The sequence below is a fragment of the Esox lucius genome, chromosome 12, assembly GCF_011004845.1.
Source record: "Esox lucius isolate fEsoLuc1 chromosome 12, fEsoLuc1.pri, whole genome shotgun sequence".
Classification (NCBI taxonomy): Eukaryota; Metazoa; Chordata; class Actinopteri; order Esociformes; family Esocidae; genus Esox; species Esox lucius.
This window is the reverse complement of record NC_047580.1, coordinates 14,986,502-15,005,793: the sequence shown is the minus strand read 5'-3', so window position 1 is coordinate 15,005,793 and position 19,292 is coordinate 14,986,502. Positions and strand designations below refer to the sequence as shown.

The window sequence follows — 19,292 nt, the reverse complement described above, 5'->3', positions numbered from 1 at the left end:
ACAAACGGGGATGCACACTGTTTTGTAGTCATCCCCACAGTCAACAGTGTCGACAAGCTAGCCTCATGGCAGAGCAAGTAAATAAAGGCAACAGCTTTGTATGGGTTGAAGGAGAAGTCTTCTGAAACTCGTCTTTCCTAATGACCTATTTGGGGATAAATAAAGATATTGAATGGAAGCTTCCAGTACTTACTCTTCATCACCCTTAGTGGCCTGCCTTCCGGCTGAGGAGAGGGGGACAGAAATGCCCCGCCTTGGACAGGCAGCAGGGGAGAGAGAGATAAGAGGAGAGAAAGTGTAGACAAATGCAGACAGACAGCAAGGATTCCAGAGGGGAAGACAGGAGAGTACAGTGGAATTGGACCAAGGACACAGTAGAAGCAGGAAGAAAAAAGTCTGTTAGTAGAAGAGTATAGTAGAAGACAGACGAGTTTCAAGTTCAGAAGGACAAATCAAATATGATAAAACAGTGAGAAAAATAATTTTCAGGCTCTATGCTCATCATATTGAGTAATTGTCTGCCTTTAGACCTGGGAAAAGTTCTAGACCAGCCACATTGGACTTCCATAATTAAAATGCTTGTAAAAAAGTTATAGTGCATAGACATCCATCTGATGAAAAATGCCTTATAATTTCAATTCCACAACCGCGTAGAAAATAACCACCTTTAACTAGACAAAAGGGAGCCAATAGAGCAATGATAAACTAGTGTTGGTCAGGCAAGGCAGAAACAGGCAAAGCAATTAAGGAAATGGCTGAACACTAAACCTGCTATCAAGGTAACATTAGCCCTGAGTAAAGGCATGCATTTGTAATCAGTTCTTTGGGATGGTAAGGACCCATGCCATTTATGCCTGTCCCAACTGCACTTTGAGAACTATTGAACTCTGCCTCCTCTCTTCACTTGGTGGAAATATTCACTTGGTGGAAGAGAATCTTCTTTGAACGTGGTATATTGTCACTTGGCAAAAGTTTTGCAGTTTGTGAAACACAATGGCTGAGCAACAAAGAAAACATAATGAAAGAAACGTTCAGAATGCACTGCAGTAATGAGGGTACAGAAGAGAGGACAAAGGACAAAGAAAAGGTGAATGGAAATAGAGAAGAAACAGCAAGGAGATCTAAACAAGGAAAAAAACCTGAAAAGGCAAAAAGGTAGAAGGAATGGGCACTCACTTCCTGAAGAGGAGGACGGTCGTCGCTGGTTGGTGCTTGAGGAGGGACTGTACTGGTAGGTGGCCATTTCTGATGGAAGCGGAGGAGGAGGAGGTGGAGCTGGGATGGGGTTGCTGATGGGGAGGGGGGGGGCGGGGGAGGAGGAAGCGGTGGAGGGTGGGGCAAATCCTCTGTGGTTCCATTCTCTGGGCTAGGGGCGGGGCTGTCGGCTGGCTCCTCCAATAACACAGAACCCTAATTGGATCACAAAAAAATACATCCAAAATGGTTAGCTCATATCCCACTAGTCAAAACACATAACTTGTGGGACATAAGATGCCTTGCATATTGAAGGATCTTATTTTGACAGTGATTTGCACAGATGACACTTGATCAATGGTGTACTGTAACAATATTCAGCAAATAATTCCCTTGAAATGAGCACTGTAATAATAATATATGCAGCTGAAAAAGTAAAAATCTCTCAACGCCATCTTTCTATCATATCATTTCCTAACAGCTCAGAGAAAGTTCTAATAAATGGTAAGAGCTATCACCTCTGTCTCCACAGAAAGAAATGGCACATGACAGCCTATCAGTGCTGGGAACTAACCATGACACCCATGGGAGGAGGGGGCGTGACATTGTGACAGACGTGGCACAGTTGACTCTATAATGACGGCCCAATTACACACTTTAAATCAATGCATATAAATACATGATACCCTGTGGGAACAATAATGGAGTCAATAATCTGTGGTCCTTCTGGGATGTGGGGTGGGCGGGCCATCTGTTGCTGTGAGTGATAGCCCCCACCACAGCTTGACTCTCTCCAACACAGCCGTTATGGAGTTAATGGGCCGTGACATTTAACCCCCTCACTCCTCCTCCTTTTAGGCGCGTGCCTGTCATTATGCCTTTATTCCCATAAAACGAGGGAGGTGGGGACATCCAGACGGGGGTCCCATGGGGGTACGGCGACGGCACGTGCCAGGCCCTTGCTGACAGTGTCGATTAGCCGGGTGACATGGGCGCCATCTGTCCAGCCCTCGGGGGTGGGTAGGGGAGTTAGAACGCCCCGTGGAGACCCTAATTGGCTCAGTGTAGATTACACCGGATAGCAGCCTTCAACACCAAACTGTCAATACCCAAGAGATTATGGGGCCGTTCCCTAGGGGATTTAGGATTTAATTAGGATTGGTTGGTCTGACTGAGCGTGCTAGAACTCATGAGGTGTGTTGCTGGAAATCTTAGCTTGTTGTTTCTTTTTTTACACGCATAGAATTATTTTGTGAAATAAAAAGTAACACGGGTAGGGTCAATGATCTGCTGGTCTAGGCCCACGTACGCAAACCCAATGACCAGGGTTCAATTCCCATTTCAACCCTTCCCACTCATTTTGTAAGCTGTCTATTTGAAGTAAACATGCTACAAAAACACACACATACACACACACACAGACTGCATGTGGGAGACTCTGAAACCGTGGAAGAAGATTCTATGGTCTGATGAGACCAAAATATAGCTTTTTGACCTTAACTCGAAGCGCTGTGTTTGGCACAATCTTAAAACCGCACATTATCCTGAGAACAGCTTAATGCAATTGGGATGCTTCTCAGCAGCAGAGCCGGGAAAGCTTGTGAAGATAAAGGGCAAATTGGATGCAGCAAAGTAAAGAGAAATCCTGGAAGAGGACCTGCTGAAGTTTGTAAGAGACTTGGCACTTGAGAAACAATATTTACACAAAACCACTGCAGTGGCATAATTAAAAACCAAAGCTCAATGTCCTAGAGTGGCCCAGTCAAAGACAGGATCACTTGAGAATATGCAGAAAGAATTGAAAATTCACCAAAAGACCCCACTTGCCAGGGCTTGAGCAATTTTGCAAAGAATGGGAACACTGCTGTATCCAGATCTGCAAAGCTGATGGAGACTTATCAAAATAGACTAATGGTTGTAAAAGGTGCCTCTATCAAATATTGACTAAAGGGGTGAATATCTGTGTTCTTTTGTTGAAAAGTGGCAAAAACCCCTGATTAAATCCATTCCGATTTCGTATTGTAACACAACACAATATAGAAAGGTCCAAATGGGTGAATCATGTTGAGAGCCACTGTATATTTAATGTTTAATGGAGATATAGGTTAACTGACTAGCACAGTCAGTCAAAGGACTCTGGTTAGTATTCATTCATCCCTAACCCTACACCTTGTTAGGAACTCTGACAGGATTCAAATAGCAAATACTTATTCATTTGCAAGCTTGCATACAACGTAACTCGCTAGGCCCAAATCATATCCTAACATCATTAATGTTATGTTGTCATGAATAATGTAATATAACAGGCTAAAAAGGCTGGTGCAACTCAGCTGGTATATGGTATATAAAGCTGGTATATATAGCTGGTATAGCAGTACATGGCAGTCATTAAATTATCAACAGCTTGATAACACTTTGCTGCTAATCTGACTATTACAGAACTGGCCATGTGTATGTCACAGAACAAGAAGAAGGTTTGAGGGAATATCCCATAACCCCTCCCAACAAATGTTTCCCTCTTGTACAGAGAACATCATAAACAGCTATAACGTGTGTGATAAGCGATCAACTAACCATGGACTAGGATGGTTGAATCAGAGGGGGAGAAGCCTTGGTCCTGCTTACCTCCTCATTAGGCGCCATGGTTCTGATCCCACGGTGGTCAACCACGTCACTACCCAAGGCTTTGTAGTAGTCCCCGGTGCTGGGCTGCTTGTTGAAGTTTCTAGACTTTCTGTTGGAGTCTACCCGGCGCAGCTTATCGTGGTTCTCTCCTGGAGTCAGTTGCTAGATAGAAACAAAAAGGGGCCAATGAGCAGTGAGTAAATATAATTTGCATTTGTGTGTTGTTTTTCCTGGTATTTCGAAATCCTAAGAATCTAGCCCAAATGGGGTTTAGCAACTGTATGAAAGGCTAAGCTACAAAACCTCCAGTATTTCAAAAGTAAGTCATTCATTTGTTAAGTTCTAATTCTACATGACTGAATTACAAGCGTAAACCACAAAACATTCAAATTTTTTCCTTCAATGCAAAATATAAATGTCTCCACCCCCCTTTTGAGGGTAATCATTTCTTAGATATTTCAGTGTCTTAGTGTCAAGGGCAGCTCACACATGTGACTGGAGCAGAATAAGCTTTATTTCAGCAGAACAAACAAAAAGTACTTTCTTTGCGTCTGTGTGTAAATTCCCCTATAATATTGTACAAAAAGGTTTTGTGGTTGCAGAAAGTAGGAATTCACATGCACACAGCTCCTGTTCAAGGTAAGAAAGCCCCCTCATAAGGAGGGTCTGAGGTCAGAAACATGACCCTTCTCTTCTGGGGATTTCACTTACCCATTGGTTAGCCACTGGTTGACAATGAAGCCATGTTTTAAAGAGACCTAGGACCTTTAATCATACTGCAGTCATCCAAGGTTGGGGTCAACGGAAATTAATCCACTCAACTCTGGAAGATATCTGAATGTCAAACCCTGTTTACAAAGCACCAATTGAGTGCTCTTCCTCTTAGTGTTTTGGGGAGTATTTACCTAATGCAAAGTATTGTAAAAGGTGTCATTTGCATTAAGAGCATTTCAAGCTTGATCCTGGAAAACCTGGGAACCAGTAACGACGGCCAGACCTTGTCAGTGTCAGGGAACAGCCTTACTGGTGAACAGTCATGCTAACAAGGTATACACACACACACACACACATTACATGCATACATACACACACTGTACATACATAAACACACACACACAATTTCTGAATTTGCATGTCAAATTGCACAAAAACAGAAAAGAATCACAACCAGCAAATTTTGTCATTTACATTTTCATCACTTTGCTTTAGTTTTCAAGAGGCACCAAGAACCAAGCTAGAGACTCTTGACAGATATAACACAATCCTTTGTATCATGTTGTTCAGCTTCCCTTTTCATCTGTTTATTTGAGTGTATTTGCATTGTTGACTCATTCCCGCTGACAAAGTCTCAGAGCAACAGGTGTGTGAATTTGCTTTGTGTCTGTGCATGTACATCTGCGTTTGTACGTAGTTTATTAAGTGAAAACAGAAATCCATTACCTGAGAGGATTGCAGTCCAGGGTACAAAACCTTAAGACCACAACCCCTCCCCATCCACCACCACACTCAACCCAACACATCACTGATGTCTGGCTGGCTGACAGACACAACCCCTCCCCATCCACCACCACACTCAACCCAACACATCACTGATGTCTGGCTGGCTGACAGACACAACCCCTCCCCATCCACCACCACACTCAACCCAACACATCACTGATGTCTGGCTGGCTGACAGACACAACCCCTCCCCATCCACCACCACACTCAACCCAACACATCACTGATGTCTGGCTGGCTGACAGACACAACCCCTCCCCATCCACCACCACACTCAACCCAACACATCACTGATGTCTGGCTGGCTGATAGACACAACCCCTCCCCATCCACCACCACACTCAACCCAACACATCACTGATGTCTGGCTGGCTGATAGACACAACCCCTCCCCATCCACCACCACACTCAACCCAACACATCACTGATGTCTGGCTGGCTGATAGACACAACCCCTCCCCATCCACCACCACACTCAACCCAACACATCACTGATGTCTGGCTGGCTGATAGACACAACCCCTCCCCATCCACCACCACACTCAACCCAACACATCACCGATGTCTGGCTGGTTGATAGATACAACCCCTCCCCATCCACCACCACACTCAACCCAACACATCACCGATGTCTGGCTGGCTGATAGACACAACCCCTCCCCATCCACCACCACACTCAACCCAACACATCACCGATGTCTGGCTGGCTGATCGTTGTTTGGTTGTGAACATGTAGTTTGCATGGACAAGTACTTTATCAGAAACATTATCTACAGATGGTTGTGCACGGTTGGAAAAACGATATGCTTTCAAGTGTCTGCTCATACTTTGTAAATAATTCAGCAGCTCATTGTAATATATACTGTACATGTGTATATTTTAAATATGAAGTATGTGTCCATGAGCTAATCATTGCGTGGAACTAATATACATACACAGCAACAGACTGGTCCTTGATACAACTTTTAATATGATTTGATTAAGCTGTCTGTTCTTCTGGTCAGCTTTCTTTTCCATCAACCGAACTTGAAAATCAGGACAATCCTTGTTTGGCAGGAAAACTCAAGAGCTTGTCGTACTATTTCATCTTACTAATTCCATTAAAAGGATTCTCTAAATAGTTTCTATAATATTAATTTCCGTTTGGGCTGTATGCCTGGAAATCCCAACTTCAAACAAAAAAGGAAAAGCAATTTAAATTCTATAACCTGTTAATAATTAAAGGCAGCCTTGTGGTTAGAGCATTTGACCAGAAAACAGATTGTTTACCAGAAAGGTAAACAATCTATTTTTCTGTCCCTGAGCAAGGCAATTAACCCTAATTGCTCCCCAGATCATTGGTTTAAATGAGAATGTGTTCTCAGTCAAATAATCAGATAAAATAGAAGTGAACAAGTGAAATGCACCTTATTCTTTCCTTTCCCAAAAAGTTGAAAAGGAAAGTTCTGAGTTAGTAACTGAAGCGTTCAATTTGCAGTGGTCACTCAAAACCTTCCTTTTTGACTTTTTGGGGAAGGAAAGAAAAATATGCAGTGGTCTCTTAATTTTCTCTTGAGCAGTATATTTCAAAAATGATACTTCCCACAATAGTACTTTGTGACTTTGAAACAATACTTCTCTTAAAACTATGATTCCTGGTAATTCTTCAAGAGATTTGGTCAACTTCTTAAAATGTGTATAAAATGCTGAATTAATCAAGAATGAGAAAAGTCTGCTATTGCATAATAAACAGTTGGAAAAATAACAAAGCATTCTCCAGCCCCTGTTTGTTTAAAAAGCAGAGGCATGGGTGTCAAGAAATCTACTCACTCAGAAATTCAAAGACAGATTGTAACAACCATTATATTAAAATGTATGTTTACTTTATTTACAAACATTGGAGTAAATATTTTGTCTTTTGCCCGGGTACGACACTAACTATGTTCTTAAGGTAGTTATAGTCCTGAAGATTCAATGGAATTTATAAATGTTTTCCTAAAGAAGCAATGCTATATACAATAATGTATATAGTAACTACAGAGAGACTCTTTAAATTCTTTACCTTAGATTTAAATATTATCACAACCATCAGATTTTATCTCCATTTCCTGGAGATTACAATATGATTTTTGCTCAAATATGTTTATTCAGTTAAATTTTACAGTAATATAACAACTGAACAAAACAAAAATGCTACCTTATTTACTAGTCAGATTTGTTGTCTAATATCAACCAGTGAAAGAGTACACAAAGCACAAACAGCCAATATGAAGAGTACTGGATGTCCACCAAACAAAGATGTCACCCAACACAACCATTCAGGCTCAGATCACATCCCCCATCCCCACACAAAGCAACCACATATGCCCATGCGAAACCAGCATCAACTAAGAGATCTCTTGCAGTAATGCAGTAATGCAACTATTGCCCTGCCCATCAGCAGAGTACCTTACAGTCAAATCTGTGGTCAGTTCGGGGCTCACCGTAGTTGAACTTCCCCTTTCCCTGAGTAGTCCCCTTGGTCTTGACAGATCCAAGCCAGAAGTCCAGAGGTGCGGTGAGAGCAGCCGTCACTAGATCTCCTCAATCCCCTGTGTCTACAGTGTCATCCTACCTGGCCCTCTCACTTTACCCACTGGCCCTCATCAATAAGACACACCTATCGCAACCCGCGGCAACGCTGACATCAACGACGCAGGCCGCCGACCAACAGCCAACCACAGTGCGGCTCATGCCTGGTTTAGTTCTTATGCAAAGTGTAGAGGCGTAAATGACCTGTGTAAGTGCAGGCAGGAACAACTCTCATGGTTTCCCAGACAGGCAACTCCCAGGCTTACGGATTATTATTCCTGCCAGTTCCAAACTAATTTCCTATAAACATCCAGGCAACACTGTTTGCTGGTGTTATACATTTTAGAGTTAACAGTTTATTTTTTTAAAACACCCCATCCATACATTTTTCACAGGTGTTTTTTCACCAAATACAATCTTGTATATGTGGGTGTATGTGTGTGTATTGCTGTTGTCAGATTTTTATTTTAATCATAGATTTCAGATGCATATTAAAATGTGTGGATTTGCTAAATGCTATGTATCCACTGTTTAGCTGGAATGGTGTGTGCAGTGTGACAGTGATATGTCACTCAAGATACAAGCATCTACATTCAATTCCTGAATGCTTTACATACGGATTTCATATTAATGTACTGATTATTTTGTATAAATATCGAGATAATTAGTACAGTATGAGATGGTTACATCTGCAAACAATTACTGTTTACAAAAAACATGACTACTTTTCTCTGTAACGAAACCATGATGTGACTGATTCTGAAGAAATACATGTCTATTATGGAACAAATGTGTTCTGAAACTCTGAAAATATACTGAAATTGTAGACTGAACCAATGATATAAAAACTGTAGGCCCTAACACACTGGTAGACTGAACCAATGACATAAAAACTGTAGGCCCTAACACACTGGTAGACTGAACCAATGACATAAAAACTGTAGGCCCTAACACACTGGTAGACTGAACCAATGACATAAAAACTGTAGGCCCTAACACACTGGTAGACTGAACCAATGACATAAAAACTGTAGGCCCTAACACACTGGTAGACTGAACCAATGACATAAAAACTGTAGGCCCTAACACACTGGTAGACTGAACCAATGACATAAAAACTGTAGGCCCTAACACACTGGTAGACTGAACCAATGACATAAAAACTGTAGGCCCTAACACACTGGTAGACTGAACCAATGACATAAAAACTGTAGGCCCTAACACACTGGTAGACTGAACCAATGACATAAAAACTGTAGGCCCTAACACACTGGTAGACTGAACCAATGACATAAAAACTGTAGGCCCTAACACACTGGTAGACTGAACCAATGACATAAAAACTGTAGGCCCTAACACACTGGTAGACTGAACCAATGACATAAAAACTGTAGGCCCTAACACACTGGTAGACTGAACCAATGACATAAAAACTGTAGGCCCTAACACACTGGTAGACTGAACCAATGACATAAAAACTGTAGGCCCTAACACACTGGTAGACTGAACCAATGACATAAAAACTGTAGGCCCTAACACACTGGTAGACTGAACCAATGACATAAAAACTGTCTGTCTCTTTAAGAGGCCCTTTGTCCACACAATATCACCTGGCGAAAAAACAAACAGAGCATGCGGGGACTGAATTGAAGGAAATCTGTCCTGTTTGAACAAAACGCTACACAGCAGCAATTCACAAATGGGTCCTCTGTGAGCTGTGTTTGTTCCTACGTAATGCAACTTCACTGAAGTGGAGACGCATCCACAGGGTCGATGGACAGCTAGATTAGAGGATGGTGTTACCATGTTCTGTGTAGTCCTGGGCAGATTGTTTTTCCCCTGTGTCTAGAGTCGCTCTCTCTTTTCTGTGTGTGTGTTCAATTGTTAATGATGGCATGCCCAGGGACGGTCACCTGGGCACCATGAAAGGGAGACGGGAGTCCATTTAGACCCTCACCCCTGGGCCCGTCAGGACACACTCCGACCATGGCAACTGACCTCCTCATGGAGGTTGCATGTTGTTACGGTGTTTGGTTTGGACTTGGGTACTTACCAGAAGCTCAGTCATTAAACACCTGTAAGCCTAAACCTGAACTGATGTCATAGTTATGACAGAGATGTGACCCGGTAGCCAACCAGTGACACATAAAATAAGCCTTTAAATACCTTGTATTGTGTTGTTCATGGCAAACAGAACAGCTGTCGACCTGTCGACCATAACAAATAAATAAAAGGGAGTCCCATATCGTCTATTCCATTGACATCTATATTTAGCTCCTGCTACATTTACAGAAGTAAAACACACGTACAGCGGTTAAATTGTAATTTTAAATCATGTAAGTAGCGGGAGGAAGTTGTTTTGATCTGTGGTGCCCCCTCAGAACATGGCCTGAGTAATTAGTGGAATTAACATAGGTCCATCCCTCTGCTCATCGAGAGGTGCCAACGGGGAAGGCCGCTCAGTAATGAGGATCCTCGTTAGTCTCGTTAGCACAATACAATATTGTGTGGACTGGAGAAGCCCTCTTCTCGGCTGCCTCTGTAGTGGGAACACAGGATGTTGTTACACTGTTACACTGACTGGCCAAGTGATTAGTGGCCAGTTCAACAGGGAAAATGGCCCCATTAACGGGTCCTCGGAACTGCAACTGTCAATAGTAGGCTCGGTATGTTTCTTATTATGGTAATGGATGTAATAGGTCCTGTGTAGACCAGTTGCTAGGGTGAGCTGTTCCAAGAACTGTTTCTGAGATTCAGTCCTTTAGGGGGGCTTAGAGAGAGTTCTGATTGATCAACTTAATGCTTGTTAATTAAGAGAAGATCTCAATCATACCAAGTTGGTCCACCAGACTAAGCTTTCTATTGGCTTCCTGTCTAGACATTCTCTGCCATCATCTGCCTGGAGTATTGATATGCTAGTTCACGCTAAGATATTATCGACAAGGCTGTTAGAGGATTTCGCTGAGCACTGGACTGATCATCAGGATAATGACACGTTGGAAAGCCTGCCATTGATTGGCCTTCCTCTGTGAAGAATAAGGCTGTCTGTCACCAGCAATGGACACAGAAGAAGCCCATAGACAGATTCAATAAGGCTTCTTAACTGCATGTACAAGTAACTTGATAGTGTGTGTGTGTGTGTGTCTCCACACTAGGGATTAGTTAACAAAAACAACTACATTACTATGAAACAGAGTTTTGCCGTTCTGCTTTTCAACATTAAATGAACGCTCACCTCCTTCTCCACGTGCCTCAGGTTGCTCTTCACCTTCAGGTAGATCTCGGCGTTGGAGTCCTCAGGAGGCTGGGGTGGGGGGAAGCCAGGGGGCGGGGGTAGTTGGGAGGGCGAGTCCGGGGGTGGCGGTGGAGGGAAGGCTGGTGGAGGCGGGAGAGGTGGTGGAGGGGGGATATTTCTGGGGGGCTCGATGCTCTTGGGATCGCTGGTCCCCACATCCGGGTTGAGCATGTCCATGTAGGTCTGCATGTCACTGATGGCCGACTCGGTTGGGCCTCCTCCTGTGACAAGGAGACAGTGGGCCACTGGTGAGACTCCAGTCACAAAATGGCTGACACGGCTACAGAACTAGTCCTTGTACAACACAGCCCCATTCAAGTCAATGGGTAGGTGACAGGTGGACCGGCAACATGTTGTGGGATGTTTATTAACATAGTTAATAACCCAGTTGAGGTATTACATTATATCTGGAGGAAGGCGAAGGTTTCATCAACATGCTCTGTGATCCATTCAGTTTTTTTGCCTAACACACAACCAAGTAATCATTGTCTTCATTGTCTGAACCTATATTATTTAAAAACAGGTGGGCACAACAAAAGCCTCAGTGGCTTGTCAGAATAGCATTTGGAGGCCTTTCGCCTGGAGAGTTTGTGGGATTAAAGCAATTTGGTTGATTGACAGATTATTTCTCCTATGTGCCACTAGAGAGCAGCACTAGAATGGAGCAGAGGGCTGTGGAAGGACACAAAGGAATGCAGGCCGTGATGTGGGATTTGTTCCAGTCAGATGAATGCTACAAGTTCCCACCATTGCTATGATAATAGTGTAGATAATGCATTGCTAAAGCACATATGAATTTGCACCAGGCAAGGAAAATAAGACCTCACAAGTAATGTAACACCATGGCAAATTAGTTATAGGATATTTTGACATTTCATGTAAAAACTGCTATAGGGTTAGAAGATAAGGTCAGGTTTAGATTCACAATTGGGGTTTGGGGGTTAATGTGAGTGCTAAGTGCTAAAAATATTTATTTGTTCCAAGAATGTGTTCATTAACTTGAAAGAACTAGCGTCTGTGCGTTTTTGTGTATGTTTATAGGGAGACTAAGTTAAATGACATACATGCAAAAAGTAAACCAAATAGTGGGACAATGTTGAACTAAGCTTGTTGAACCAGGATTCTGAACATCACCGTTGTCAGTCGTCTGGCTACCATGCAGCAACAAAATAATCATGCGCATTTATGCAGATAATGTCTGGGACTGTATTGAGAGCAAAGTCTTCTGTTTTGCTTATCTGAACATCTGGGGTTCTGCTTGTAGCAATGTAATTTCCCTGAGTCTACACTTAAGTATCTCAAAATCCCCAAAAGGGAAAGTAAAATGGACAATTTGACCTAAGGGTTTTAGCTTAGTGGTTAGGTTTAGGGGTTATGTTAAAAGTGAAATGAAGGGTAGAGGATAGGTTTAGGGTTAGGTGGTAATGTTAAAAGTGAAATGAAGGGTAGTGGATAGGTTCAGGGTTAGGAGGTAATGTTAAAAGTGAAATGAAGAGTAGTGGATAGGTTTAGAGTTAGGGGTTATGTTAAAAGTGAAATGAAGAGTAGTGGATAGGTTTAGGGTTAGGAAGTAATGTTAAAATGTGTCTGCAGCTCTGCATGCTTTGTGATGCATTACTAAGGTTCTCATAAGTCGAATAAACAAGGAAAACAAGAGCCATATGTTTCTTCATTTTGCTTGCTGATGTGGTTTAAAACCTGTGAGACAAGTGTTTCTCATACACTCATATTCCTTCAAATGACATTCACTGAAAAACAAAGACATGCGGTTGTGTAATATTTACTCTGGGACAGTAGATTGTGATGAGCTGGTATTTACCACCATTAATGGCTTTACTGAGAGGAAGAATCTCACATTATTGCAGTCAAAGCCAAAGTTGACCAATCGCAATAAAGGGCTTAGACTTTGGCTACTCAGACTTCAAGCTGCCTCAACGAATTAGCAGAGCACACAAACACATACATGCGCACACCATAGCGATTGGAAAGCATGCAATTAAAATGACAAAGCATTAAAAAAACTATAGATGCCCCCTCAAAGAAAACCGAACATAGAATTCGGGTTACTGTCAGGTTATGACATTACAAGTCAAGTTTAGGGGTCAGGCTAAGTTAAGTTTAGCCATAGAAGTTAGGCTACGGAGGTTTAGGATATGGTTAGGGTAAGGAATAAGAAATACGTAACATGGATTTCTGGATTGGGGTTGGGTCTCAGCACCCCACAAGGACAGTGCGTGTGTGACTGACTAACCGGTGGGGGGTCGCGAAGAGGGGGGCGAGCTGCTTCTCTTCTCTCCAGTGCTGGACTGGCTGGAGTTGGCAGAGTCGTAGTTAGACAGGGTGCTAGAGGGAGAGCCCAGACCACAGTGGGCTGGTTGCTGGGGCAGCTCCTGGCCAGGCGAAGGCATGGTGTTGTTGGGGGAAGACAAACCTGAGTCAGGCTGCTTGTTGTACTCCATGTCAGCAGACGGGTCCCTGGAAAGCACACGGTGCTCAACACTCTGGAGAAAGACACGGTGAGGGGTTAATGAAGCATGGCCCACCAGACCTTTGTTAACCTAGCCGAAGACTGGCCCTTTTTTAAAGTTTTGGGGGACGCGGCACTTATGACAGCCAATAACAGGGGCCCACAAGAATGTTTTCCTAAGCATAAAAAAATTGAATAAACATCTATTACATTTCTTCTGTAGATTTGGTCTTATCTTTTCTTTTATTGCTATAATTACACATGAAGCTGCTAGAGAATCTGATAATATATCAAATAATGTATAATATTTGACTCTCACGCCACACACTGGCCCCTTTATTTACAGAAATATCCATACCCTGTTAACACGTTCCCATAACAGACACGTGAACTCTATTCAGATGGAGCCTTTAATGAGACAAGAACACATTGTGAACGTGGAAAATGAAGCCACAGGAGCCTGAATGTCTCCCAGCAGCAACTGGTTGCTCTACTAATGACAATTACTGCTATTTACTCGCCTTGTGGGAGAAGTCCCACTGGGTGACATGAGAAATAATAACGCTTCTACTGGGATTTCTTTGGTGGAAAACAGAGCCCACCCCTCCCACTCACCCATTTCACTCCATCTCTCCCTCCTACACATGCAATGCCCACTGGAGGAAGAGGCTGTTTATCAAGCTGGGAGTTCAACAATAAGAGGGAAACTTCAGTGAAAACAAAACTCTAAATTGATCCTGTGCCTATATCACAGTGGAAGAATCTCTGACAGTTCATATTTCTAGGAGGAAATAACACAGTCATCACGTCGGCCAGTCATAGGAATCAGAATTAACTTCCTCTTCATCTGATTTGGGTTTCTGTTGGAAATCCTACCATTTGTCAATGGATCGTTTCCATTAGGCACAAACAGAAGCAACCGAAACAGTAATGAACTCCCTACTCAAAGACAAACACACACTGACTAAACTGTGCTGCTGAATGAATCCTGTGCCTCTGACCATGTTCTCCACAGTGCGCAGGTACTTTGCACACTGAGCGTGTCCATTGTACTCGGCCAGGTCAGCAGCCGAGAAGCCATCCTGGTCCCGTATGCCCAGATCCACCCCATTCACCACCAGGATCTGACAGCACTGAGAGAGAGACAGACACAGGAGAAAGAGAGTCAGACAATTATTGCCCGGATTTTGTTATGAGTGGGAATGTGTCTTAGGCTTACAGACATGCCAACAGACTCAAAACTAAACAACTTAGACCCATATAAGCACTGTAACACATATTAGCAAAAACTATATCCTCACCATCATCATTGCAATAAGACAGAGAAAATAGCTGGAGAAAGAATGAAAACTGTGTATATAGAAAGTCAGAGAGAGCTCATAAAGAACCGAGGGAGGTTGTAAAGAGAGACTAGGACAACAGTTATAACAGCGAATGTCCACCTAACTTCAGGAAGGGTGACTACCTCAGCTTGACGCTATTAGTTGGCCAGTATCTGGACTTGTATGAAGTGAACTGTTGGTGAATCCCATCTGTTTTGACGTGCCGCTCGTCCTCTCCCTTCCACCAGCTCTCGTCACATAATGAATGTATGCATGTATAACAGGTACAAATGACTACTTAGGTCTTCCCCAAACCAGCACATACAACAGACACTCAGTATACGGTGGCCTGTGGGATCCAATGAGAAGCGGGTAGCTGCAGCCCAATATGGTAACCAAAGTATAAGTGAGCGGATGTCCAAAGACAACATTGAGCAGTTCTTCCTTAGCACTGGAAAATGTGTGGCCCAGTCACACACACAGCCATTACAGCCGTGGACAAGGTCATCCACTACCTACCAACTCCCTGTGTTCAACAAGCAACCAACACACACACACACACACACACGTAAGGCCAGACCCACACACACCTCCAGCTCCCCGTTCTCTGCGGCGTCGTGTAGCGGTGTTCCTCCCCAGCTGTCTGTGGTGATGTCGCCGCCATGCAAAAGCAGCCAGCTGAGCACCTTGGCATGGCCCCGGCTGGCGGCGAAGTGCATGGCCGTGGCACCGTCCCCATCTCTGTCTGCCAGGCTGATCTCTGTGAAGCTCACCTGAAATGGGCCGACAGTACAGGTTCGCTCCAAAACGCCGCTCTACCCTTTAAATACTAAGCCTATAAACTCAAAATGTGGCCATGCCGTAACATCTTTTACCTATTAACCTTTCAGGAAATCATCTCCTCCACTGTGAACTCCAAAGGTAGGTAGTGTTATTTGTGTTTGGCTCTGTATATTGGCTATGAGGTTAAATTCATTGACAAAAGCGGACAGTTAAAAGGAACTTACCAGCCAGACAATGACAGTGTTGTGGCCCATTTGGGCGGCAGCATGTAAAGGTGTCATCCCGTCATTGGCTCTGATGCTCGGGTCTGCCCCACAGTCCTTCACCAGATATTTGACAACCTCCAGGTGACCTTCCTGGCAGGCCAAGTAGAGGGGTGTGGCACCATTCTTTGTTTGGGAATTGACAACACTGGAAGAAGATTGCAAATAACAAAAAATAAACATGCATTCAGCTATATTTAATTACATTTTGATACTTGGCCAACACAAATACTTTGGGATTGATAAATGGGGGCTTTTGAGCAATAAGCGTATCACGCGATCCAAAGAACATGTCCATTTTAATTTTCAAAATGTATGCACTTTCTGGTGAATTTAATATTTCAATAAGTATATAACACCAGAGCAACAACTGTCACATAATTAAGCCCAAAAATGTAGAATACTATCAGAGCAGGGAGGCTTCTTCACATTGAAACCAATTAGTCCATGGATAGTGCTGTCCGCCAAAACAACAACAGAAATGCTCCTCACTGAAATCCAAGGGCTTCTCTATGATCCATCTTCCTTTAAAGTCCCAACCACAGTGATTTATTTGACAGTGTCCAAACCTGTACCAATTCATGTCTACCCTGAAGGGGAAGAAAACCCATTGTCAACTGGCATATTCTTTACATTTTCTTTTATCAGACATACTTCATTTCACACACATAACAAGCTAGTTATAGGCAGCTATAAATGAACATTAAAATTTAAAGGGGATATCCCTTTTGCTCCCACTTTGTGTAAGTTAACTAAGTTATAGCAACAGAGCATTTAAACTAACTTTTCCCTCCACTCAGGGAGTTTTACTTTCACTTTTGGTCACCCAGCTTACAAAAAGTATGTTTTGTTTTGAAACATCATCATTCCACAGTAACTGGAAATATTATGTAAATGTTTTATACAGTAAAGTCTACATACAGTAATGCCAGATGTAATATTAAGGTTGGCTATGAAGAGAGCATAAACATGTATTCAGTTGACAAGGTTTTCTGAATACCTGAAAAAAAAAAAAACCACCTCTCAAACACCCCTCAGAATAAGCCATATGGAGTTGCCATATTTAGAAGCCTTTCCATGAAGCTTGGCTTCTTGGGGGAAGTATTCTTATTCAGCCCACCGAGCCAACTACATCCTGGAGCCAAACTCCACCCTCCCTGTCCCCAAAGGCCAACACGTCAGTGGAGAATCCTTGATCCCTCCTACCCTGGGAAAAAAACCACCCAATGACAATACCCTACTTGCCCCAGATCTCCTAGTCACAGCAGGAGGACAAGGAGTGAACAAGTGTTTCCCCTCTAAATCCAATAAGGCCTTGCTTTATTTGGACACTGACTGACAATTGGGTAAGGACTGCCATAAGAGGCTTACCAGCCTGCTGGTTCAGCTGCTCACTATCCTGGGTTAACCAGGCGTCAGTAAGTGGTGAGAGTCCAGAAACAGAGACAGGGACAATACGAGTGCAGTAAGGAGAGAGGGGGATGGTAAAGGGGGACGTGTCCCTCTTCTGAAAACAAGCAACTCTACCCGGTTTCCATTCACGAGATAGAGACAGCGTAGAACTCAAGCCAACAACAGTCGATTAGTCGATACGGTTTGTAGTAAAACTATATTTCGACGACATAGGCATTTCCTGGGTCCAAAACATTACACCTTAAGTAAGACTATCTTTCTTTCTTTCACAAAAACATGACAAAACCCGTAAATATAGGCAGAACCAATTAAACATACTTGGGGTGCATTTGGGGTGAAGTTCCAAGTAAAAACAAGCACCCCTTAAATATTTCACCACAGGAAGGGGACTTAATCTGCAGTTCTGTCATCAGGAAGTGGTCAGACAACTGCATTATTCATTGGTGTAACTAAAGTGGGCTGGAGCTCTCATTCACCCTGGGGTCTGGAAAGGGAGATCAACACATCTATGGAAAGGGGCTGGCGCTAAGGGCCTTTTAAGAGTACGAGAAAATGTAAAATAACAACTTCCTTAACATGATGTTTCAGTTTACATTACTTGACCAGCCCCTTATCAGTGTCCAGTCATCTTTCATACGTAAGGTAGCCAGACACTGCACCTTTTTTGAGACACTGCACCTTTTTCTTTCCTTCAAAAGAGTTGAAAATGAAGGTTTTAAATATTAAGAGACCACTGCAAATTGAACGTTTCTGTTCCTCACTCAAAACCTTCCTTTTTGACTTTTTTATAAAGGAAAGAAAAAGGTGCAGTGGTATCTTAATTCTTTCTGGAGCTGTATATTAAGTCACACAAAGCTAAATGATAACAGTCAACAACTTGCTATTCTTACTCTTTCTCTGCCTAAATCACCCTCAACTGTATCACATGCTGAGGCAAGGAGTTGTGTTGTGTGGCCAGAAAGTAATTTAGTAAAATTAACAGGTCTCTCTGCTACTTCCTTTCAGTCCACTCTTGATACAGGTCCGGCATACATCACATCTTCACACTTCATTTATAGTTTGTATTAATTAGATCCATGTTAATTGGTCCAGGTGACCACACATCCCGATTTTTGTTTCGCCTTTTCTCTGCTGGTTTTTAACTTTCAAGTTATAAGGTAGTTATTTGTCAATAATGACGTTTTAAGCTGAACTAACCTATAAAAAAGTGTCCCCCTGTACCAAACCTGACTGATTCAGCAAGTTCAATCAGTAAGGCATTGTAAACAATTCATATTAAAAGGGGCACTGTGTAGAATCCTGCCTCTAAATAATACCACCTTTCTCCTCATCTTTCCTCACTGAATGAGACTCTTGTAGTACTGGCTAGTCCGTGGTAGTTTGGGGTTAAAAGTATAGTAGTGTGTGTCAAAAGTGAGTATAAGGAGATTACAAGTCATTGTAAACTGATGGACAAACCGGCAATACATTTTAAATGGGGAACATATCAGTCACTCTGATTCATTTTGTAGAAGAATACTATTTGAAACATTAACTTAAGAGGTCTACTGGTTTTTATTCTTTTGCAAGTAGTACAGTGAAAACATACTTATACCTTTAACAACTCTGTCAATGGACAGAAATTGTTACCACACACTCTGTAGCATTACCGTTACAGAAAACATCATTACCCATCTTGTAGCATTACCATTACAGTAAACATCAGTACCCATCTTGTAGCATTACCGTTACAGCAAACATCATTACCCATCTTGTTCATCCTCATATGTCAACATGAATAGCCTCCACTGTTACTGAACAAAACACAATTGTTCAGTGTAAGTAAAAGGCAAATGTTATTATTAGAAAAGTAATATAATTATGCTGTCCTGCTAATGGGC

The 19,292-nt window shown here is 42.6% G+C and overlaps 1 protein-coding gene across 1 annotated transcript in view; it reads right to left on the bottom strand.

Annotated features, from left to right (window-relative positions):
- The window catches only part of espn (espin), a 56,221-nt gene that overhangs the window by 22,290 nt on the left and 14,639 nt on the right, over positions 1–19,292 (bottom strand). The window contains 9 exon segments of the mRNA XM_029123865.2: positions 194–253; positions 1,177–1,297; positions 1,300–1,410; positions 3,820–3,981; positions 11,105–11,385; positions 13,416–13,665; positions 14,633–14,764; positions 15,544–15,726; positions 15,961–16,147. Coding sequence (XP_028979698.2) covers positions 194–253; positions 1,177–1,297; positions 1,300–1,410; positions 3,820–3,981; positions 11,105–11,385; positions 13,416–13,665; positions 14,633–14,764; positions 15,544–15,726; positions 15,961–16,147 — 1,487 coding nt within the window.